General features: G+C 36.2%; 1 protein-coding gene across 1 annotated transcript in view; it reads right to left on the reverse strand.

Moving 5' to 3' along the window:
* Positions 1–25,542, reverse strand: part of LOC125650895 (anaphase-promoting complex subunit 1-like) — a 201,758-nt gene extending 176,216 nt beyond the window's left edge. Inside the window, exons 1-6 of the mRNA XM_056166223.1 lie at positions 25,452–25,542; positions 22,424–22,624; positions 21,192–21,362; positions 19,114–19,186; positions 13,867–13,961; positions 2,505–2,584 (exon numbers count right to left, since the gene is read on the reverse strand). Coding sequence (XP_056022198.1) covers positions 2,505–2,584; positions 13,867–13,961; positions 19,114–19,186; positions 21,192–21,362; positions 22,424–22,588 — 584 coding nt within the window. The 5' untranslated portion in view covers positions 22,589–22,624; positions 25,452–25,542. The remainder of the gene's footprint in view (positions 1–2,504; positions 2,585–13,866; positions 13,962–19,113; positions 19,187–21,191; positions 21,363–22,423; positions 22,625–25,451) is intronic.
* Positions 25,543–26,061: the final 519 nt, after the last annotated feature.

A 26,061-nucleotide genomic window follows, 5' to 3' on the forward strand; every position in this document is an offset into this window, starting at 1 on the left:
ATTGAGCAAAGGGTTTTCAAGATATTAAGCAGACAGCATATTCCTATATCCAGTGTGACCCTTAACCTTTGACCATGTAACCTCAAAATCAATAGGGGTAATCTTCTCCTGAAGATGTACCAGTGTACCAAGTTAATGTCGGTCAAGCAAAGGGTTCTCTAAACATTGAGTGGTCAGTATATTCCTATGTCCAGTTTGACCCTTGACCTTTGACCATGTGACCTCAAAATCAATAGGGGTCATCCTCTTCTAAAGATTTACCAGTGTACCAAATTTCATGTCAGTCAAGCATAGGGTTCTCTAGATATTGATTGGTCAGTATATTCCTATGTTCAGTTTGATCCTTGACCTTTGACCATGTGACCTCAAAATCTATTGGGGTCATCTTCTTCTAAAGATATACCAGTGTACCAAGTTTGATGTCTGTCAAGCAAAGGGTTCTCAAGATATTGAGCGGACAGTATATTCCTATGTCCAGAGTAGATTGACCCTTGACCTGAAAAACAATAGGCGTCCTCTTCTACTCATAACAAGAGGTACTGTGAGCAACGCTCACTAAGAATACCCCCCACTTACCCCAATCTCCCAAAGGGTGTTGTAAATAGGTATAAATCACCTCTTTCCTGAGTGTAAAAATATCGTATGCCTTTGTAGAAGAAAATGGAAGATATAGTCCGAACACAAATCCATGGCATAAACCTATAATTTTGACATTGAGATCAAAGGTCAAGGTCATAAAGAGGTCATGAATGTAAATGACACATAGTCTCATGGTGATACGCTCAAGTCTTATGTTATGACTATGTCAAAACCCTATAATCAATTTTGACCTTGAGATCAAAGTTCAAGGTCATATAGAGGTCATGAAGGTACCCGACACATCGTCTAATGGTGATACACTCATGTGTCAAATATGGTATGCCTACGTCAAAGAACAAAGAAGTCATGGCCCTGACACAAAGCCATTGTAAAAACCTTTAATTTTGACCTTGAGGCCAAGGTCATATGGAGGTCATGAAGGTACATGACACATCGTCTCATGGTGATACACTCATGTGTCAAATATGGTATGCCTATGTCAAAGAACAAAGAAGTTATGGCCCGGACACGAATCCATTGTAAAAAACCTTTAATTTTGACCTTGAGGTCAAGGTCATATAGAGGTCATGAAGGTACTCGACACATGTCTCATGGTGATCCACCTGTGTGCCAAATATGGTATGCCTAAGTCAAAGAACAAAGAAGTTAAGGCTGGACACGAATCTGCAGACAGACAGATGGACGGACAGACAGTGTGATTCCTATATACCCCCTGAACTTCATTCGGGGCAGGGCTTGAAGCTAACTTTTTATGTCACTAGTCCATTCGGACTGATGGGGTATAATTTCAACCAGTCCGCAGAAAATTTTACCAGTCCAACAGAGTTTTTTCCAGAAATAATTAAACATATTTTGTTAATGTTATTAAAATGAAATTAAACTCAATATGCCTCAGACAATATTGTAACACTTAAATGTGGGATTTATATTTACGAATCAGATTCGTCTGATATCTACAGATCGAAGCATGCCAAATGTGTATATAAAATTTTATAAGTATATTTTCCAAAATGATGCTTTAGAAAATTAACCAGTCCCATCAGACTGACTAAAACAAATGTCAGTCAGTCCGCCATACTTTTAACCAGTCACAGACTGACGGGCATATGTTAATTTCGAGCCCTGCGGGGGGTATAACAAACCCACATATGAAATATCATTATGATCAAGTGAATGGTTCTCAAGATATTGAGCAGACATGTGGTCTACAGACCGACCGACAGGTGCAAAGCAATATGCCCCTCTTCTTTGAAGGAGGGCATAAATATCTGCAAGAATAGAAAAGGAAAGTGTGGAAAACTGATTTGCCAGACTGATGGACAGACAGACGGACTGAGTGACTACTAAAAACCCCTTTCACTGCGTCGGTAGGGGATTAATTACCCAATGATATAATGGTTACTGTGCTCAACATGTGTAGAATTAATATGTAATGCGTTCAACTATTAGATTCTAATTTAGACAGAGAGGGGTGAAATCTTGATAAAGATTTTGTTATGAATATATATATATTGCTGAGTGATCATTAAAATGCATCAAAACATTTTTTACTTCACTTTCATTCATTATTAAGCACAAAGAAATCCTTTTCAAATTTCTCCTAAGTTGAACATTTTACGCATCAATTTTCCAAATTCTAGGGACCCTGGACCCAGTGTGAAAATGGTAGGAAAACCCGTCAATGTAACATATTTACAATATCTCCCTAATTTGACAGAGGCTAATTCTTAAGAAAGGTTGATACAACATTAATACACAATATGCATATCTACACACAAAGCATGAAAAATAATGGGCATCAATATCAAAAGATCAAATGAGTGATACAGGTGATATAAAAACACAGAATTTTTAAATGATAACAGATCTTCCTATGTAAACTGTTGTATATCGATAAAACGTACCTTTTCCTGCCATCAGTCTCTGCCACTGATATTGTTCTTTCAAAAAGGAGACCATTCTTCATTTTCCAAGTATTTGCAATCTAAAACAAAATCAAAGTATTCAAACTACTGCTACAAACTGATGGTAAATAAATTACTTACAGAAGGATGACAAACAAAATCCCCTACACATTGTGAGTTACATTATCGCAATTCACCTTTGAATTAGAACGCTTTGGCCGATATAGTATTGCGTTGTGTGACGACACAATTGAATCTGTTTGTAATACAATTGCGAAATGCAACAGAAACTCTCATTGGTCCATATGTATAAGTCCGCCCAAATTCCCTTATACAGGAGTATCAGCATTTGAAAACATGACGGCCAGATGCTAGATGGAAAAAAAACTTCAAAGGAAGAAAGAGAAAAAGTTGTATTCTTGTGTTGTTGTCTCATAAATGAAATATAAAAAAATTCCAAACATATTTTCCTACTATACCTGTGTCCAAACTTACCTTCAAATATTTATTAAAGCCCCATACGACCCAAAGCCTCGATCACAGCTTTTGATGATTTCGTTCGTAGACGTAGCCATGTTAGGTATAGCCAGTCAATTCGAATCCCGGTTCATTTCCATATTGGCACAATAGCGTCTAGATGTGTACTAATACCCAACAAATATTTTAGCTAAATTGTTCAAATAATATACCACCCCAATCCTATTAAATGATAATTATTCAAATAGCTAAACTCACGGCAGTGCGGCTTTCATTAGTCATGAGCGGCCGCGCCGGCCGGTCTCCATCTAATGTCCTTATGTAGCATATTCGTTCATCTACAGCTTATTTTACCTTTACAAAAACTGGTACAAAAATGTTTTAATTTCTATTAATTATTCGTGTTGATAATAAATGAAGAGCGAATACATAACTTACAACCGATTTTATGAATAGATACCAATAGCAAGAGTTCGAATTGACCGGCTACCTAACATGGCTACGTCAACAAACGAAATCATTTGAAGCTGCGAGTTTTCGGGTGGTGTGTGGCTTTATTGAATATTTGAAGGTATGTTTGGACGCAAGTATATAGTAGGAAAATATGTTAAGATTTTTTTATATTGAGTTTATGAGACAGCAACACAAGAATACACCGATTTCAGGCCTCAACCGTCCGCAGCTTTTTGTGACCCGTAAATCGAAGGTTTTTATAAGAGGTGGATCTTTTCAGAGAGCTATGTACAGTTCTCCAGCTACACTGAATCCGCTCGAGAAAGTGGGCGGGCTGTAATCGGCCAATGAAAACTCTTGCTGTATTACATCAAACATGTCATTCAAATTGTTCAATCGTCTCATTCAATTGTGTCGTCACACAATGCAATACTATATCGGGTAAAGCGTTCTAATTCAAAGGTGAATTGCGATAAAGCCTCTTCTGAAGCAAGAACATTCTTGACATAGAACAAGATATGATTATAATCTACTGATTTTCCTCCCCTGTACAAAATCCATGCAAATTTTGACTTCATTCAAAAAATCTACATCACAAAGATCTTGATTTTGAAATTTTCAAAAAATCCCCCTCTTTCTTCCGTAAAATGACCTTGATACTAGTTTGTAGGTCCCAGCATCTTTTCATCATTTTTTTTTTTGGACGCCATGTTTCGATCTGTCCCAGTTCTAAAGATATACAATGTACATGTCTTTATAATCAAGTCAAAGGTCAAGGTCACTGAAGATACTAGTTTGTAGGTCACATTCTTTGATCACATCTAAAGATTTCATGTCTCTATCAGTCCTGATAATAAACTAATATAACTTTCTATGATCAAGGTAACTGGAGATACTAGTTTGTAAGTATTCCATGTCTCTATCAGTTCCAGTTATAACCAACGTAAAAAGTCAAGGTCACTGGAGATACTATTTTGTAGGTACATTCTTTTATCACATCTAAAGATTTTTTTCTAAAGCAATACAACTGTCTATGGTACAAGGTCAAAATTTTTGACAAGGAATCCATACATCAAATATGACAAGTGTATCCATCAGCATTCTAAAGTTATAATGAAATTTTGAAATTTGGGTCAAACTCCAAATGTTGGGAGTTAAAAGGTCAAACATGGCATCAAATGAAATTTCTTGCTGTAAGAAACATATTTCCGGGTCTACATCTAACTTCTAAACTTATCTGGCCCAGTGATTCTTGAGAAGATTTTTAAAGATTTTCCTTATTTAGTTGATTCTCAAATTATCGCCACTCAATTCATCGGCATTTTCGTTATAACGCCGCATTTTTCCAAGAACGTTTTTCCTATTACTTAAAATTCTCGTTAAAACGCCAAATTCGCCATCGCCATTTGCCATGGGTGTTTTTAATACTAAAGTCTATTTTAAAGCGTTAATTATCTCGATAAACCGCCATAGATGTACATGATCAGTGATGCGGAAAATTGGTCATTATCGATCTCTGGTGTACACCTGGGCAGAAGGATCCCAGTATTAATAAACAAGATAATTACTCAATTGGAACTATAGTCTTGATGTTTTTGCATCGAGGCAAAATATTTCAATTTAGCTATGGCTTCGCCACGAAAGAGGTTTCTATTGAATTTCAAAGAAAATAAGCAAATTAGTGCATACCACATACGGAAACCATCCAAAAATGTACACAACTGGAGATCACCAATTATTCTACTGTTTGATGGGAAAAGTCCATAAAAAGGAGGACAGTGGGTGATATTTTGGCTGCAAAGAATGAAATATTTGCTGATCTTTGTCCAATTAATGACGGCTCACCTGCCAGGAAACAGCCTAGCGGTGTGCTAGATACCGACACTGGTCAAGGTTTTTAAATAACTTTGAACATACTGTGTATATGTGTTTTATTTTGAAATGAAGCTTTATTATTGATAAAATTATTTTAATCATGTTAGAAAATTTGGAAAAAAAAATTACAAGATATTTTTACATTAAGTTTGACCATGTGACCTAAAAATCAATAAGGGTTATCTTCGCCTGAAGATGTACCAGTGTACTAAGTTTGATGTCTGTCAAGCAAAGGGTTCTCAAAATATTGAGCGGACAGTATGTTCCTATGTCAAGAGTAGATTGACCCTTGAACTTTGACCTAAAAAACAATAGGGGTCCTCTTCTACTCATAACCAACCCACATATGAAATACATGGACATTCTAAAAATATGTGATCAAGAGTTTCAAAATCCCTCTTACAAAACGAGCAGATTGGGGAACCAACAATTCAAAGTTTATGCAAATAATAACTAGATGCTGTCATGAGACAGTAATACCCGCACATAAGTGTTTGCCTTTAAATGTACTCTCTGTCCAAATGGCAGATCCAGAGGGGAATCCGGGGATTGGCACCCCCCCCCCCCCCCCTTTCTGTGGGACATCTTTGTAGTTTTTTGTTTTTTTTTAAATATGATACTGCTAATATTTGTAGGCAATTATTTTTAATGTACAAGTTGAATAAAATATTAACTAGCACTGGGTGATACACGTATATTTATTTTTATAGATTCATTTTTATTTTCTTTTATGGATTCCTGGAACCCCCCCCCCCCTTTTTTTATATCGCTGAATCCTATAATGTTTAAATAGCAAAGAAGCCACAGTGTGATTTGGCTACGTCATTGTATCCTCAGTTCCAAAAGGGGATGAAGAAGTTGACTCAGTAATTTGACAACTTGGCCTAATGCTATTAAAACAAAGTACGTACTTAAAGCCAAACCTCGATATACCAAATCTTCAAAACATGACTGAATTCATCGTTTAAACTTACATTTTCACTACATACCGTTTCGACTGCCTACCAGAGAGAGAGAGGTGTCAATAACTTGAACTTCTTTCCCATTTCAAAAGAAAGAAATTGCGTTGTCAATAAAACCGACGGGGCTCATATTACTTCGCATTGGGATGGTTTTAAAGGGCAAGTGACTGTAATCGCAAATGAAAGTTCCTAGCAGAAACAACACATAAGACATGGGCGGATCCAGAAGGGGGGGGGGGGGGGGGTCCAGGGCGACACACTGATAATATATGTACGATATTTTCGTCAGATGTAAGTATCGCTTTTAAAAAGAATTCTTAAAAAGTACATTTGTATATGTAACATAAAAAATTGTGTTTAAGAAGTAGACAATTTGAAAGTGAAAAGGAAGTGCCAGGAAATGTTCAGAATGCAGGACAGAATGCAGGAGTTGCACCATTTACCCTACAGCTTCTGGGGGCCTAGGCTGCCCCCAGCCTACTGGGAGTAATCTCTCTCTCTCTCTCTCTCTCTCTCTCATTTCTTTGCGATATCAGAAATAGATAGCGGATAGACATTGTGAAAAGTATCTAAACGATCAAGTGCTGGACCCCGACCCCCCCCCCCCCCCCCCCCCCCCACTTCAAAAATTCCTACATCCGCTTCTGTACAAGATATACTTCACAAGAGATAGAATCCGGCAGTAACTCGAAAATCCAGGTTTTCTGCAACTCGTTGTAGTTACTTCAGTGTGTAATTTTTACGACAAGTTTAATTTTTAGTGAATTACATTCTCAAACAAATGTGATAAAAGTTGATGATCAGCCATCGTCATATTCCACTTTTCCCCTCTCTAAATATAGCTATAATCATTTGACCCAGCATGACGTTTTAGTGAGCAAAATATTTACAAAGGTAATGTGACCAGGGTTAAATACAAGATGATATAAAGAGTAGAAATAATGGAGTTTGAATGATATCAATGTTGTTTATTTGTGTTTGAATGCATGATGGTGATCATTGTACATTGATAAAGTGGCTTTTAATAGGATCCGAAACAGTGACATGTGAGAAAGTTGGTTGGCGGGGATTTCTACTTTCACTTTTGAGGATGCAGTAAACGGACGACAGGAGGGGAAGCTGCGCATTTCCTCGTTGGATGATTTGTGTACATGTGTGGACGTGGATGTCATTTCAGTGAGTTCACTTGGATTTGAGAGGCTGAGCAAAGGCACAAAGAAATTGTTTCCTGAGTATAGAATCTGAACAGAGGATATTTGCATCATTCCTGATCAGGCAAGTCTGGCTTGTTCATTTATTTTATTTATCATTTCTTTTTCTTTTTTTGAATTATTTTTTATTCATTTATTGGTTTACAATATTACAGAAGGTGAAATGTACATGTTTAACTCTTTCTGTGTATCATGTATGTGTATTTGTTTTAATTTTTAATTTTCTTTGGGGGGGGGGGGGCTGTTATCAGTTTGTGTAGAGTGTCAGTTTTGTGTATTGCTTAAAGATCAGTACCAGTGTCCTACTGTTGAACATTGGGCAGATATGTAAATTGGCACTTGGTTGATTTATGCAGTCCTCCCTGACATTGACAGGGCTTTCCCATGGAGACTGTTTTCTAAGTTATACGTAGAGTGTCAGTCATCTATCTGTGTCTCGCAAGTACTTGGTGCAGACAGCTATCATGCTGAATCCCGTGAAGGAAGGGGATATAGACTCCCTTTGGAATGACGTACATACTCAATGTTGCGTCGCTTGTGGAGACCCACATCTTAAAGCGTGACCTTGACTTTTGACCATGACCCCATTTTTAAAGGTCAACCACCTAAGACCTTGTGGAGGAGAAAGTAATTTTGACATTTGACCTTGACCCACTTTCAAGGTCATTCAAGGTCAACAATCCTAGAATATCATGTGACTACTCCTAAAGATGTAGATGGAGCTTTATGATAGAAAACGTCATTTTTCAGCCCCTATTTGCCCCCTGGGGCCAATGTGAAAATTCCAAAACCTTATTGCACATCTATAGGACATTACTATTCAGCTCCTTGAATATCATGTGACTATTCCTAAAGATGTAGATGGAGTTAAAGTGACAAGCTTTGTGATAGAAAACGTCATTTTTCGGCCCCTATTTGCACCCTGGAGCCAATGTGAAAATTCCAAAACCTTATTGCACATCTACAGGACATTACTATTCAGCTCCTTGAATATCATGTGACTATTCCTAAAGATGTAGATGGAGTTAAAGTGACAAGCTTTGTGATAGAAAACGTCATTTTTCAGCCCCTATTTGCCCCCTAGGGCCAATATGAAAATTCCAAAACCTTATTGCACATCTACAGGACATTACTATTCAGCTCCCTGAATATCATGTGACTATTCCTAAAGATGTAGATGGAGTTTAAGTGACAAGCTTTGTGATAGAAAACGTCATTTTTCGGCCCTTATTTGCCCCCTGGGGCCAATATGAAAATTCCGAAACCTTATTGCACATTTACAGGACATTACTATTCAGCTCCCTGAATATCATGTGACTGCTCCTACAGATGTAGATGGAGTTTAAGTGACAAGCTTTATGTTAGAAAATGTCATTTTTCAGGCCCTATTTGCCCCCTGGGGCCAATATGAACATTCTGAAACCTTATTGCACATCTACAGGACTTTGCTATTCAGCTCCTAGAATATCATTTGGATTGCGCTGTAAATGTGGACACAGTTTTAGTGACAACAACCGGGACAGACGGACAGATGGGATAAAAACAATATACCCAAACTTTCTTTAGAAAGTGCAGGTATAATTACATGAAAATATTCTATGTAAGATTTGACTGTATCCACTGCAATTTAGTTTCCCAAGTTGTTTTCAAAGGAAGTTCAAAAATATTTAGCCATTCTAACTCCAGGAAACTTCCTTCTGTTTCTTCCCATTTCGATATAGATTTTGTTTTGATTTATGGTTTGTCAATTGCTTATATATATCTTTACAACCTTTTTTACCTTTTCAAAACTGTACAAGTTACTATTTTCATCAAGGTCATCAATACATACAATACTCAAATCAACTTTTAAACAATACTGATCTTCCACCAATACAGTGGAACCCCATTATTACGTTCCCCCTTTATTACGTTAGTCCGCATATTACGTTGGAATTTCAAAGCACAAAACCATTTCTTAAGATGCCGGGACTCGGTATTACGTTGTAAAAATTCCGACAAAAACGTAATAAACCCCTAATTATTCAATAGTGATTCTCAAAATAATACACCATTCACACCTTGACTGCCTGAGGCAGTCACCTCGTAAATTTCCTGGTCTGTTTTGGGATTAGATACGCTTGACTGATCACGCTTCGATAGATCTAGCGACATCAATACAAGTGAATGCTCCGTATTGAAGCCAGTGATAAACAATTAAAAAATGTTTATTTAGAAATTGTACTCTATGAAATTTACCTCATTTTTCATACTTTGATAATCAAAGAAATAATCATTTCTCAACCACCTGCGTGTTCAGCATAGTGTGATTACCTTCGCTATTAAAACTCTATTTACGGACAGTTTTGGTACCAAACATGAAGGACAAGATTTATCATAGCAATGTTAAAACAGCTTGGGTAACTGCTTGGACATAGGTGACTAAAGGTCTTCTATTAAAAACTTGTCCGTTGTTTGGACATGCAGCTTGGCTATTCATAAATCTCGTCCATACATACACCGATCAAACTGTCCTGTGTTATCAGCCGATTCGTGCACGGCATTTACCCCATTAAACATTCTAAAATCCCTTGATGTGCACGTGATTTTAATGTCATAATTTAGCGTTATAAATAAAATATCTTCGTGCATGATTATATATATATATTTTTTAATGTGGATTGCGCTTAAATCGTTCTTCATGAGAAAAGTGTGTAAGTATTGGGTATCGTGTGCATTTTGTGTCTATAGTTTTCTTGTTTTTTGGGTGGGATTTTTAGCTGAGTTGCAACGAAGTTGAAGTCGGCTATTGGTTTGGTGATGCGGGCGGGCAGGTTGGCGGGTGGGCGTCAACAATTGGTTTCCGGATGATAACTTGAAAAGTTTACAATTTATCAAATGAAACTTTGATATATTGTTGCGTACCAGGTAAGGAAGATCCCTCTTGATTTTGGAGAAAAATGGTCAAAGGTCAAGGTCACAGTGACCGAAAATAGAATGAAAATTTCAGAAAAATTTGGTTTCCGGATAATAACTCAGAAAGTTTAAATCCGAATCAAATTAAACTTTGATATATTGTTGGGTACCAGGTAAGGAAGACCCCAATTGATTTTGGTGAAAAAAGGTCAAAGGTCAAGGTCACAGTGACCGAATATAGAATGAAAATTTCAGAAAAATGTGGTTTCCGGATGATAACTCAGAAAGTTTAAATCCGAATCAAATGAAACTTTGATATATTGTTGGGTACTAGGTAAGGAAGACCCCTATTGATTTTGGAGAAAAAAGGTCAAAGGTCAAGGTCACAGTGACCGAATATAGAATGAAAATTTCAGAAAAATTTGGTTTCCGGATGATAACTCGAAAAGTTTAAATCCGAATCAAATGATACTTAAAGATATTGTTATGTACCAGGTAAGGAAGACCCCTATTGATTTTGGAGAAAATAGGTCAAAGGTCAATGTCACAGTGACCGAAAATAGATTTAAAATTCCAAAAAATTTTGGTTTCTGGAGGATAACTTGAAAAAAAATTTCATTTGAATCAAATGAAACTTGGATATATTGTTGGATACAAGCAAAGTAATGCCTCTTTTGATTTTGGAGAAAAAAGGTCAAAGGTTAAGGTCACAGTAACTCGAAAATAGATTGAAAGCTTCAGACAAATATGGTTTCTGGACAGTAACTCGAAAAGTTTAAAACTGAAATTAGTTCTTCACAATTATAAATATGCCACATCATTCCTGACTTTACAATGTATCCCATGCAACTCGGCTCATGCACCCCTGGGTGCATATATTGATTTTTTTTTTATTGTGTTGTGTATTGTGTTATAAGAGAACTTAATAAAAACGATGTTTTGTTATTTTTTTTTATACGAATGTTGAATATGAACCAGAATGAGTTATTGTGAGAAATTTACATGAATGCATTGTGTTCAAGTTGAACAAAATGGCGGTCCAAACGAATGCAGAAAAAGCAACGTTTATCAAAACATCCTTATGTATCCTACACCAGAAATAAAGAAAAGGGATAAGAACATGAAGAATTACGGACATTAAAGACAAGATGTAAATAAAACAAGGTATCATAGTCTTTTAAACAAAGAAACAGTAAAGATATATTCACACACCCCTTCACGGAGTACCAACGGACGATATACAATTTCCAAATGATATTTTTAACGGATTCAACTGGGAACGTTTATTACGTTGCCCCCGGTATTACGTTATTTTATCGTGACAAAATGGAAAACGTAATAACGGGGTTCCACTGTAGTAATATTTAAATTATAACAAGATATATGTTAACAATAAAAATCTGGGTTGGTTTTATCTTTTGCAGAATTTATCTTTAACCAGCTCTGAAACACATCTATCCAAAAGCTGTTACTCATTTTACTCTTAAATTATTAATATAATCTATTCCAAATACCCATAGACTTTCTACACAAGTTATTAATTCTGCCCCCAGTAGTTTTGTCAATTTTGCATTTGAATGTAGAATACGTTGAATAAATGATGCTTCAAGAGCAGTGAAAAAATCTTTATAATCAATGATTTTTATAATTTCAGGGCCGTAAATTAACCTTCAATTTGGAGGAGGCAGGAAATTAGGCGGGGGTCTGGGGGCCGCCCAGGCCCCCAGACGCTGAGCACATTTTGTGCACACTGAACACGTTTCGTGCAAAATCCTTGATTCTAGGGCCTTCTAAGATGTTACTTGACTAACTCATTCTAAAAGAAAGATTTGGAATGCTTTTTAAGGGAGGTATCATGTTCTTAGTTATTGGAAACAACATAAATTCTAATGAACTTTAAATTTTAATTTTTTTTGGCTCAAAAGTTGGAGGAGGCAGCTGCCTCCTCCGCCTCCATGTAATTTACGGCCCTGAATTTATAACCCCATTATTAACATATTCTTGAATAATAGATTATTTGATGCTATATACAAATAATCCCATGTAATACGGGATATCGCAACAATCATTTTGTCTCTGATTCCAGTGAAGTTTTCATGTTTAGTCTGTCTGACGAGATCACGTTTTCTGCGTTCACTTGGGCAACTTTTCATGAAACAAGTACACATTACTATTAGATATAATGAGTCGAGGCACTCTGTGTCATTTTTCAAAGTTGTGGGGTGGGGAGCAAATGGAGAAAAAAGTTGCCATCATATCTCTGTGAAAATTCTTTAGTTACATTTAGCAAGAAAAGTAGTTATGTCCTACAAGAAAAGGAGGTGGGGGTGGGGTGGGGGAGTTCAGGGTCACAATTGATCGGGTCAACCTTGCATTTTCACAACTGTACGTGTCTGAAGATTGATGTATAAATTGTGATTATTTTTTATACATCAAAATGTTTTATCATTTCATAGCAGTTGGTTGTTATAATGACTCGTGGAAATATGGCCAAGTAATTATCTACATGTACATACGGTAGAGGAAATAAACGGTATTGTGGATTTCTTGTTTGTCTCTGTTACCAAACATCAGAAATTTAAATTAATAATTTGTTTTTTGTACAAGGGTATTTGCTAGCGATATTCTGAAAAATTAATCTTCAAATAAGCAGATATTTTATTATGAGAAATGATTCGTTAGCAACACTAATTTGTATATACAAGAGTTGCCCAAGTTACGAATCATTTTTGTAACTTCTTTTTCTGGAGAGTTCCAAATTTTTACTGTTCCGATATCCCGTATTGACCTGATATTTGTCTATCAGTTTCTGAATCCAAGTTGGGGAAATATTTGTGGTATGACTTGTCTAAGCTATTTGAGGGTAGTCTTGTTTGCGGGTAATTTTTTTTCGAAAATGAAAATAGGGTATTGTTTTTCCAGTATCGGCAGACAAGACAGGTAACATAGAACACTTCCGAATGCGGTATCAATTGTGCATAATGTCATAAATTAATCTTATATTCTCACCGATATATCTTCGTTTAATAAATCCAGTTTCATTTGTATGTATTAATTTATCTAGGAATTTTTTTATTCTTTCTGCAATACACCCAGACGTTAATTTATAGACAACATTCAAAAGAGAGATGGGTCTCCAATTTTTGAGACAATGTTTTGATTGTGCTTCTCATAGAAGTTATTTAATGTGCAAGGATATTTTTTGTCTGTGGTCCTGAAGAAGAAGTTGAAAACGTAAAAAGTTTACAGACGGGCAGACAAACAGACGCACAACAGGTGATCAGAAAAGCCCACTTGAACTTTCAGCTCAGGTGAGCTAAAAAGTCTGGAAAACCTATGGAACAGACTGACAGATAGAAGAAAGATATAGTTCCCTATGGTTTTACAAACAGGTAAAAATTAGATATCATTGTCTATAATCATTTCAACACGTTTCCAAAATGATTTTCAATTGTGTTGTATATTTCAATTCCAACCAGAATTTCATACCTGAAACGGCAATGCCATGGAATACTCCTCTCCAGTTTTACAGAAACAACTCACACAGCCCATTTCAACCACACAGATTCCAGACTGAAGGTTTCCTACAATAAAACAACACTAGGATGACACCATGGACCACTAGAAAATCATGGGGCAAATGGAATCTAACAAATACATAATTTTTTTCTCTCTTTATAATAGATGAGGGGGAAAGGGGGAGGCGAAGGGGGAGGGGGGGAGGGGGGAGGTGAAGGGGGGAGGGAAAGAAGACATAGACTTTGGATAAATACTCTTAGTTCAGGGTCATGATATATATGCAAGAAACTGATGTGCAAATTATGAACTTCTAATGCCCTTCCATTACAATGTCATGGCTTTCAACAAATTATCATTGGATACCAACGACTGATCTCGTAGATATTTTTTGCATGTTAAACTTCGATTTCTATTGTGGCCTATTGCGACCCCAACCTACTCCCAGGGGCCCTGAATTTTACAACTTGAATCTGGACTATGTCAGTCAGGGCTCGCGCTGCCCATCGCATTTGTCGCATTTTGCGATTTTTCAGGCAATTTGACAGAAATTCCGGAAATGTGACACAGACATTTCGTATTTTAGAAATCGCGGCGCCATCTTGAATTTCAACTGTTGGCATCCAAACACTCCAAACAGTCTCAGGGCTGTTTTACCTGTGCAGAATGTGGATACCCTCTTGTGTGGGAACAATAGACTTAGGGGTGTCTTGTTTATTTAGCAGTTTACACAAGACAAAGGGTTGATCCTCAGTGTGCAGGTAGGTGTGAATGAAATGAACTTTGCACATGTGAATCTCCTACATATTGTAATGAATTAGAAATAAAGTATTCTGTATACTGGGGAGAGATAACCCTGAGTCATTACTGGGGAGCTACCTGTTTTGGACTGGGTGAAATAAAAAGTGTGTGACTGTGCACATAAGCTAGTTAATGGAAGATATTTCGGTGTCAATAAAAACATATAAAATTTATTTGTCAGTTCATCACAGTACAAAAACAATTTCATCTAGAAAGTTAAACTATTGAATGTTCAGCTACATTGTACATTTTCTATTCCATTTGACGGTAGTATAGTTTATAAATGAAGGAATGTTGGGAAATTGCATCATTCTCTAGGTCTTTGGTTTGATCTATTTGGAAAATGGCCATGAGGAAATGCAAAATTGTAGGTTCTTCTGAAATTGCTATGCTGTCATCTTTTGACTTCACATCATCTTACGCCATTTAAAATTTATTTCAGACTTCCCGAGTTCCCTTCTTCACTACATGATGATATTCACTGAATAACCACCTTGTCATTCTGGATTTCAAGATGAAAACAGGATTCTTCAGTGAATTCTTTGAAAAATGTGATGTTGTGAAACTATGATGATGTGTTATGTATTACAGTAATTTATGTTCAGTAACTTTGAGTGCAAATTTAATGTTAATGATGAGTATTATATGTCATTTACACTACTAACATGATTAATAAACATGTAGAAACTCATTTCTTGTCTTTATTTAATGTAGTCAGTCATAGGCTATGAAATACTCCTAACTTTTTCTGGTATGAAATAGAATTGGGTCAACTTAGCCAAAAACAATATTTAAAAATAAAACCATGATAGTGCTACAATATCATCTAGACTGACTGAAAAGCAATCTGCTGAAATACAATTTTCACAATATCATAATAATAGTGATTTATGATAAAAGCTATGTTGTAAGAATAATCAGAGACATATATATGATATGTTGTATATGCCCTCTTGATTAATATACATGAAATATAGATCTACAGTAAACGGTATGAGTCAATGCACGCGCGCCAGGTTGCGACACAAAATTTTAGTCCAGTGTGAGCTCTGTGTCAGGAAGCTTTCATGTAAATGTAAACTTTTCTGGCCCAGTAGTTCTTAAGAAGGTTTTAAAGATTTTCCCTATATACAGACATGATTCTACAGTGAGATAGAAAAAGCGGAAGTGGGGTCGTTCCCCAGCCAAAGATGGATATTTTGACTCCCAAGAAGCTTTTCAGAAAATGAATTCTGTGAACCAATTTTGAAGTTTTAAGCTTTATAAAAATGCCAATAATAGTAAGTAAGTATTGGTTTCCTACCTAGTCTTAGGTAAAGGTCCTACGCAAAGACGGACAAAGAGACGGACAGACGATAGACAACAGGCGATCAGAAAGTTCACTTAAGTTTTCAGCTCAGGTGAGGTAAAAAGGGGAAATATAAGAAGAATAATAAACAGTACAATCGTTGCAAACGGAAGACCTAAATAATAAAATTATAAACAGTAGAATCTCTATCAGTTGATTGATTGAATATTGTTTAACGTCCCTCTAGAGAATATTTCACTCAAATGGAGACGTCACCATTGCCGGTAAAGGGCGGCAAAATTTAAGCCTATGCTTGGCGCTTGCGGCCTTTGAGCAGAGAGGGATCTTTATCATGCCACACCTACTGTGACACAGGACCTCGGTTTTTGCGGTCTCATCCGAAGGACCGCCTCATTTTAGTCGACTCTTACAAAAAGCATGGGGTACTGAGGAGCTATTCTAACCCGGATCTCCCGACGGGACGAATCTCTATAAGGTCTTCTGTTAAAAACAGAAGACCTTAATAATAATAATAGAGAATTTTTTTTTAAAATACCAAAAACGGAACACCTCAATAATTAAAGAAACAGAGTAATTCCAAGATGTTCCCAGACTATGTTTGGGGAACAAGGTATGAAGAAACAAAGTAAAAAGAATATGTTCCTTAACTTCATTCTGTGTTCGAAATTGGTTTAAAACTTAGTATAGACCACGGGTCTATGCCAAAACAAGATGACATAAACGTCATCGAATTTGCATAGACTGCAACATTGAAAAAAAAAAATTAACACAAATTTAAAACATTATTTACTTCTAATGGACTTAGAAAACATATTTTCTTTCCATTTTCATAACAATGTTCTCATTTCCTCATAACGTTTATTAGACGAAAACAAGATGACATAGACCTCATCGAATTAGCATAGACCACAACATTGAAAAAAAAAAATTAACACAAATCTAAAACATTGTTATTTACTTCTAATGGATGTAGAAAGCATATTTTCTTTCCATTTCCATAACAATGTTCTCATTTCCTCATAACGTTTATCAGACGTTGACTTTTGGGATAACTCTATTGATTTAAACCAAGAAAATCGGCATAGACAATATGGTCTATCCCAATTACAATTGGCATAGACCGCTGTCACTTGACATAGACTCAGTCTATCGGTCTATGGTTAATTTCGAACACTGTCATTTGGGGAACATAAATATAAGAAATAAATTTTGTATTTGAAAATGCATGAGGGCATGAACAGCAATGCTTCATGCCAGCATACTTCTTCTCATACTTCTGTCAAGTGACAGCGGTCTATGCCATGAAGCACAAATGCTATTCATGAACTTCACAGAAGTATCCTGGTGCAAAGTGTCGCTGTTCATACCCTCATGAAAGGTGAAGATAACGAACAGTTATCAATCTCATAACTCCTATAAAGGTGAAGATAACAAACAGTGATCAATCTCATAACTCCTATAAAGGTGAAGATAACGAACAGTGATCAATCTCATAACTCCTATGAAGGTGAAGATAACGAACAGTGATCAATCTCATAACTCCTATAAAGGTGAAGATAACGAACAGTGATCAATCTCATAACTCCTCTAAAGGTGAAGATAACGAACAGTGATCAATCTCATAACTCCTATAAAGGTGAAGATAACGAACAGTGATCAATCTCATAACTCCTATAAAGATGAAGATAACGAACAGCGATCAATCTCATAACTCCTATAAAGGTGAAGATAACGAACAGAGATCAATCTCATAACTCCTATAAAGGTGAAGATAACGAACAGTGATCAATCTCATAACTCCTATAAGCAATACAAAACAGAGAGTTGGGCAAACACGGACCCCTGGACACACCAGAGGTGGGATCAGACAAACACGGACCCCTGGACACACCAGAGGTGTTATCAGACAAACATGGACCCCTGGACATACCAGAGGTGGGATCAGGTGCCTAGGAGGAGTAAACATCCCCTGTATTTTAATTCTTAAATACATCCCATTTTGGAGATCAACTGATTTTAAGATATCATCTGACTGTAAGATCCAAACTGATGGACATCATTTTTTTGCAATAAATTGTATTTCTAATCCTTTGTCAGTGACACATTATCGCCTGTTTGTTTATGCAGTCAAAATCTGTTTATTCAGTCAACACGTGCGACCGGAAATCTCGCGTCGCTCCAGTGCACACAGAGCTGGTCACAGCCTCAGGTAATTTATGGCTGCAAAAAAGTCGGTGATTATGTAATAAAGTACATCAAACAGCTGTTTACCATGCTGTGGTCAATTGTTTAACATTTAAAGTCATTCATTATCGTGTTATCATCTCCACATTAATGTCAATTCTTAACCAGAGAACCGACCGGTAATTAAATTGGCCGTATTATTGTGTATAATGTATATATGAATACATCAATTGTTTGTTTTTGCGGTCAAACTTGTTGATTACAAGATTTTGATTTTGATGTGTTTGATTTTAGTTCGAATATTTCATAAACAATGCGGTCGGTCACCATTGATATGGACATAGCAATTTTAATAAATAATTTTCTTTGAAGTTCGGTGCGCAAAAGTATAAAAATGCTAATCTCATAAGACTATGCACCCCATTCTATTTTGACACTAAACTTGTAGCTTCTGACCCTAGTCAGTCTAAAATTAAAAAATATCTATGTTTGGCTTTACAGTCAACCCCACCTGCTCAAACATCTGATTCTCTCCAAATTGCAAAATCTTCCATACAAAAACGGAAATTTAATAGGGAATGGTTGAGATACGACTCTAAATTGGGCTTGACGTTTTGTGACATCTGCATTTCGGCCAATGTACACAATGTTTTCACTGAGGGGTGTAGCATCATGAAGTTTATATTTCCATAATAGAATTTATCAAACAAATCAACTTCTTATTATTTCAGAAAGAAGTGTTTAAGTATGGTAGCTGGATATGATTAAGTAATGTAACTGATTCAAAATGCTAAAATAAGTGTAATGAATAAAATAATATATAATATGATGGAAATAATTGTAAAGCATGTGATTATTTGTGCCGCGCCACTCCCCGAAAAAGTGGCGAAAGGGAATTCTGGTCCAGTGGGAGCACTGCATCTTACCCTCAATATCCAATGAATTAGGTGGGTCTGGCACTATCTCTGTGTTAGGTAAAATGAATTCAAACCAAAGAGCCTGAAAAAAATTACATAATCTTTATGTAATATTATATACAAGATGAACCACTAGTTTGCAATAGTAGTTAGAACTTTAAATTACTCCACATATATCCTAATTAAGATAGCTCACTACACTAAAGCTTATAAATACTCTGTATGACACCACGTCAAAAGATGGCGATTTAAATGTTTTGTGAAATTATTTGTATCGATCGATTTGTTTGTCTATCATCGTAGCTCAGTGGTTAAAGCATTGGGCTGGTGAGCCACAAATCTTGAGTTTAAATCCCACCGAGTCTTTTGTTCATATGTGTTGAAATAATTTTTTTGAAAATCATGTTTTTATCCAGATTTGTATATTTTTTGCCTTTTTGGCATATATACTTATTGAATATCATCATATCTTTTATAATTAAATCAATTCGTACTGATTTGAGAAACTATTTCTGGGTGTACAGGGTTTGACATTTAGTTTTTTGAGCACTAGATCAGTCGGGCAACTTCAAATGATTTTTGCTAGACCTGACCTTACATCCACTAGCCCTGACCAACTTTCCAGAAACTGATAGTTTCTCCATATTTAAATGTACTTAATTTAAATGATAAACATTAAGTTTGCATGAACTGAAACGTACTTAATTGTCTCAAAAAAAGAGCTTTAGTCTCGTCATTCAATTTAATGCTTTCATTTTCAAACACATTTTCTGTTTCTTTAAATTTAACCCGGCACGGAAGTTCTCTAGTCCATTTAGAATAAAATGACCTCAACCGTTTTTTCTAATCTCTATTCCATAAGCCCTGCTTTGTTTCTTCCCAACCTTTTACTTTTTTCTCTTGGGATATCTTTCCTTGAGGACGAGAAGTCGTATTTGAATATAGAGACATTCCCGCACATATGTCAACACCGAAAAATGGCTGTTTACGACGTAATTTATTAATTTGATAAACACTTTCTTATATTTGATTCAAATAAACTGTTTTATTTTTTTAGAATGAAAATAAATTCATCTAAAACATAACTTTACACACATTAACATCGAGTAGATGTCGTAAAAGAACACGACCAGTCGGACTAGTAAATCGACATTTTACCCGACCGGACCCATCATTTAGTAGACTCGGTCGGTCGGACGTGCCTTAGTGTCAAACCCTGGTGTAGTGAGCCACCTTAATATATAATTCTAATTCTTTTCTTCATTAAAGCATTCTTAAATTCACTGTTTAATAATAGTAACAAGAGGCCCAAGGGCCACATCACTCAACTGAGTCACTTGGCTCATATTCAAAGATTTTCCCTATATATTTGCATGCAAAACTTTGAACCCCCAACCCCAACCCCCCCGTGACCCCATCCTCCCCTAAGGGCCATGATTTGAACAAACTTGAATCTGCATTATGTCAGGAAGCTTTCATGTAAATTTCAGCTTTTCTGACTCAGTGGTTCTTGAGAAGAAGATTTTTAAAGATTTTCCCTATATATTAGTATGTAAAATTTTGATTCCCTATTGTGGCCCCATCCAACCCCCGGGGGGCATGATTTGAATAAACTTGAATCTGCACTATGTCAGGAAGCTTTCATGTAAATTTCAGCTTTTCTGGCGCAGTGGTTCTTGAGAAGAAGATTTTTAAATGACCCCACCCAATTTTTGCATTTTTGTGATTATCTCCCCTTTGAAAGGGACATGGCCCTTCATTTGAACAAACTTGAAAGCCTTTCACCCAAGGATGCTTTGAGGCAAGTTTGGTTGAAATTGGCCCAGCGGTTCTTGAGAAGAAGTCGAAAATGTGAAAAGTTTACGACGACGCCAACAGACAACAGACAAATTTTGATCAGAAAAGCTCACTTTGAGCCTTTGGCTCAGGTGAGCTAAAAACTCCAAAAAAAATCATAAAATAATTGAGAGCTTGTAAAATGCTTTAATGGTTAAATCATACTTCATAAGAGGTGTTTTAACCAAACATTGAATAATATTTTTGTGTAATGAGCCACTTTAAAACCCAGACTGATTCTAGTTTCCTACCTGTAGAACTGGAGTGTCCATCGTGAAGGTTTTGAGGGCATGCTGCATCCCATTATGGCCCCCATGGCTCCAAATGACTGTGTTTCCACTTATATAGAGCTCTTCATCACAAGTTTCATCTTCATTTGAACAAAGCTTATGTTGTCGTCTGAATGACCACTGTTCTTTTGGCTGAAATAGATGAAAGGTCCATGAGCTATAACATCTGAGTATCATAACGACAAACTAGATGCCCATGAACAACACTCACCTAATCCAACTTGTTCATCTGGGCCTGGGAAGGATAAACAACAGTTGGGGCCATTTGGCCCCAGTCATGATAAAATGGTGGGCCGTTTTAAAATTCATAAGGCCTTGTGAGTGTACACTGGGGCCCAATCTAAAATCAGCTCTTTTAAATGATCGATACATTTCGTTATCTTGCTGTAAATGATTAAAACTGTCATATTTTTTATGAAATTGATGCAAATAAAACTAGATGCTGTCATAAGACGGTAGTACCCGCACGGAAGTGTTTGCCTTTAAATATACTCTCCATCCCTTTGGTAGATCTAGAGGAGGGATCCGAGGATTGGGTTTGTAGTTTTTTAACATATTGCCAATTTGTAGGCCATTTCTTTTTTCATGTAGAAAGAGGCCCACAGGTCTTATCGGTCACCTGAGTACAAGTGAAAAAGCATCACTACTCCCAAGGGCTATGAAATCTAGAAAAAAATTTCCTGTTCTGAATATATAAGCTAAATTCTAATGTTCAGCAACAGTATAGAACAAGATGTACATCGTTCTTAAAACTTCCAATGCCCTCAAAAGTGCATCCACTGATGAGAAGCTTTACATAATATAATAGATGTATTAACATTAAAAGATATGACTAATTTGGACCCATCTTAGAGTCAAAACCCTGGGTTGTGAAATTCACCATTCTTTGTACATCCTTTTCTGCTATTTAGCAAACTTACACATAAACACTATATACTAAGTTTGGCCCCACCCTGCGGTCAGAACTCCTACCCCGGGGATCATGTAATTTACAATTTTGGTAGAAGCCTTCCTGTTCTACATCATTATGCATTTAGTTTTTCTTAAACATGGGCGGTTCTAGAGAAGATTTTTGAAAACTGGTCAATTTTCAGCAGTTTTTGCCCCACCCCTAAGGCCCCAGGGGTGGAGTCCTGAAATTTACAACTTATGTCCCCCTTGTCCCATAGATGCTTCATACCAAAAACACGAACCTTTTTTGAATCTGAGATGGAAATGTCTCTGAATGACTTGACCAGGGGCACTCCTTGCTCAGTATGTACATGGTTCTGTACTTGCAGCTGAAATGTCCCTGGATGATTTTCTATGTACTTTCTCCCGAATGGTACAAACTCCTGTGTTTCACAGGCTGATATCATATCATCAATATCCAGGGTGCTGGTTTTTAATCATTCCTGAAAAAGTAGGCATCTGACATCATATGTGTGACTGGTATCAGTACTTTGTCTGACCAATGTTTGGGGATTTTGAACACCTTCACATGACAAAACAATGTCCTTGACTCTATGTGAGATGTCTGTAAAACATTAATCACGTGAATATTCAAAGAACAACTTGTTGAAACAACAAAATTGCCGCGTTCCGTATCACACAGCATACTGGTAATTGCATCATTACAAACCACGGTTTTGAGTCCACACACAATGGAAAAAATTGATTAAAAGCACTTGTGGGTAACTGACGATGTGGTAATTGCTGCTTTACTCCATTGTATTTGTACAATCAAAATGAACTTCTTCAATTGCTGTCAGGGCTGTAGGTCCTTTTTGGAACTTTGCAAAATTAGGATGCTTTATATTACAAAATTAACATTTCACTGGTTTGTTTGTATACATGAAAAGACTAGAGTCTTTGTTTACATAACACAGATTTAAGGCTAAAATATTGCTTTTATTCTTGCGTTAAGAAGTTCAAAATTTTGGATATCAACATTTAATCAGTTATATTTTTAATGTTTGACATTAAAAATGAAAAATATTTTTTTCAAAAATCGTGACCCAGTCCCTTTAATCAATCATTTACATTAGATGTTGGTAGATAAAACTACTTCCTAAGGTGCACTCGGGACTATTTTCACGTTTGTGAAAAACACATGAATTTGTTGTCTTGTTTGCGGGCGAAGAGAGGAGAGGAAATACCATGTACAATGTTGTTTTTCTGGTATCGACAGAAAGGATGTCTTAGGGTGGATATGAATATGAAATTGGCTGGCACTTGCATCATCTTTCTAAAATATACTTCGGATAACATACATGCCAACTTTCCCGATTTGTGCGGGATTCTCCCGATTTGAAGCGCAAATCCCGATATCCCGATCGGGATTGCAAAAATACCCCGAAATCCTGATTTTCTAAAAATATCTCCCATTTTACGACAACAAACCCCCATTTCCAACCGGAATTTGAAATCCCGCGTCATTTCTGAACTGGCCAATCAGAAATCGGGACAATAGTCAGCCATTGCTGTTTACCTGTGTCGCATGGTATCGGGGTGATGTAATTTACCTGGTCCGCCTGTGTCGGGGTGCTTATTGGACAGTGCGAAGCATGTTTTGATAGTAATTAATCGGGAAGACGGATTTCAAATTGACATATCCTTTACACAAACGTGAATGGCAATGATAATAGTGTCACCACCAAACAATCGGACATTCCCGATTTTTGCCTCTCGCTGACAGCATCCAAAATATGCAATATTAAAGGTACGTAAAATATATGTTTTTCCAACTATAATAATATAGGCTATCCGAATCTATCTGTCTATAGCGATGTATTACATAGTCTATATAATGTGGTATTCATTAGACTTTGTGATGCGTAATTTGCACAAGTCTGTATTGAATTTTATATTAGCAAGTAGCCTTATTTTACAAGTAAAAACGTATATTTTGATGTGTTTTTTTCCTGGTACTTATTTCAGATGTCATGGATGCAATGGTTTTGTTCGCAAACTTCATAGCAGGGCAGATCACTCCTTTTCTGGTTGCAATGCAGATTGTTCCACCAGACTCTGCAAGCCCATGAAATTGTTTACAGACAGGCAAGATCGCCTCTGTAGTCGTACCTAAATGCATGTGCTTTAATTAAAATTTTGATATATAGACCAGCCAATGTGTATATGGTGTAAAAGGATGCAACTTTGAGTATTATTTGATAATATGTATGTGACTTGTTGGAGAGGATTTTTTGCTGAATAGATGATTTTAATAAAATACTTATTTATATCTTTCAAAGTTTTTTTATTATATAGTTTTGTTAAAGTTAATGGTCAAACACACTTGATGTATGATACATGTATAATGATTAGATTGATGTTTTATTTGAAAAGACAAATATTTATTTTCATGGTAAAATGTCGTGAATTTTGAGCGTTGAAAAAAGGTCGTCGCATGCAAAATCCCCCATGGGGATTTTCAAAAGTTGGCATGTATGGGATAAGCATTTCAACTTAATTAGTTTCGATTGATTATCATCTCCAAATAATTAATTCAATAAAGTCATGTATCAAAACTAGCTTTTTACCATGAAATATAAATCTGAGTTGATATTTTAATATTATCATTTCTATTAGTCATTTTCAAAACCATGCACCTTTGACAAATTTAAAATAGCTCTTTTGTATATTTTCATTCATTGCTAAGAAAAAGACTGAGGTGGTCGGAAGATTAAAGAGCCAATCAGATAATGCGAGACGCAAAGTGATGTCACAACCTCCTTTAAGGCTGTCAATGGACGTAAAAGCTCGGTTACGATGAAATAAATGACAGAATACGACATAAAACGGATGGCATGGGATTTACATGAAAGACATAAGTAAAACTACATTAGCCTGACGAGATATTTGCAGAAATTCCTTCGATAAAGTTGGTTTATACCCCGTGAATCGGTCTCGAAGCAGGTAGCCCCCTGTTTGTTTACATTATGATTATTTGTTGCACACCTTTACATATATTAGTATCTCACAAATGGTCATCTCTAAAGCTTACAGAAGGTTGAAACTGACTATTCAGAACGGTTGTGAGGGTGATAGGTGGGGATATAACATATTTTGGATATATCATTGGTTCTGTATAAAAATAATTTCTTTCTAGAAGGGGGGGGGGGTATGTACATAAGAACTTTACAAGCTATCCACACTTCAGGTGTCTGTGGTTATTATATACTTAAAATATAGGTACACTACATTTTAAACTTCACATTTGCACATATTAAACTATCTCACCTATATGAAACAACCACGCTCAAGAAATTCCGTTTTGCTTTCGCGCTTTCACCCTACGATTCGTATGAACTGAATACCATACCCGATCATAAATATCTGTATCACACGGGTAAACGCGTTATCGGCTATTCGGTTGTTATCGGACATTCGGTTGAAAGTGATTTCTGACTGGTAAGTTTATTTACTCAAAATTATTGTGATTGACGTTCTTTTAGGACATGACAACCGGTTTGCGATGAACCGTAACTATTGCAAGTCTAGAACGTCTAGAAAGCTTATAGAATACATGCTAGGCTATAATGGTGATGTAGAAGAATAGGAAGTTTACTAGTGTAGAATTTACCAATTTTGTTGGGCATTTTGGTCACAATTTTTATTGTATGTAAATGCAGACCGACATTTTCTGCAATTTATCAAACATTATTTACTGTCAACATTATAACATATGGTCAGTGTCCGTTGAAACAAGTTTGTTTTTTTTCAATCTACAAGCAATAGTTTTGATTTTAATTCGTTTATATCGGAAATCGGAAATCGGTTGATTGTTTTGAATGTTATCGGAAACTCCGGTCATAGAGGTTGATGTTGATGTAGAGCATAGTAAAAATCA

The sequence above is a fragment of the Ostrea edulis genome, chromosome 5 (assembly GCF_947568905.1).
Source record: "Ostrea edulis chromosome 5, xbOstEdul1.1, whole genome shotgun sequence".
Classification (NCBI taxonomy): Eukaryota; Metazoa; Mollusca; class Bivalvia; order Ostreida; family Ostreidae; genus Ostrea; species Ostrea edulis.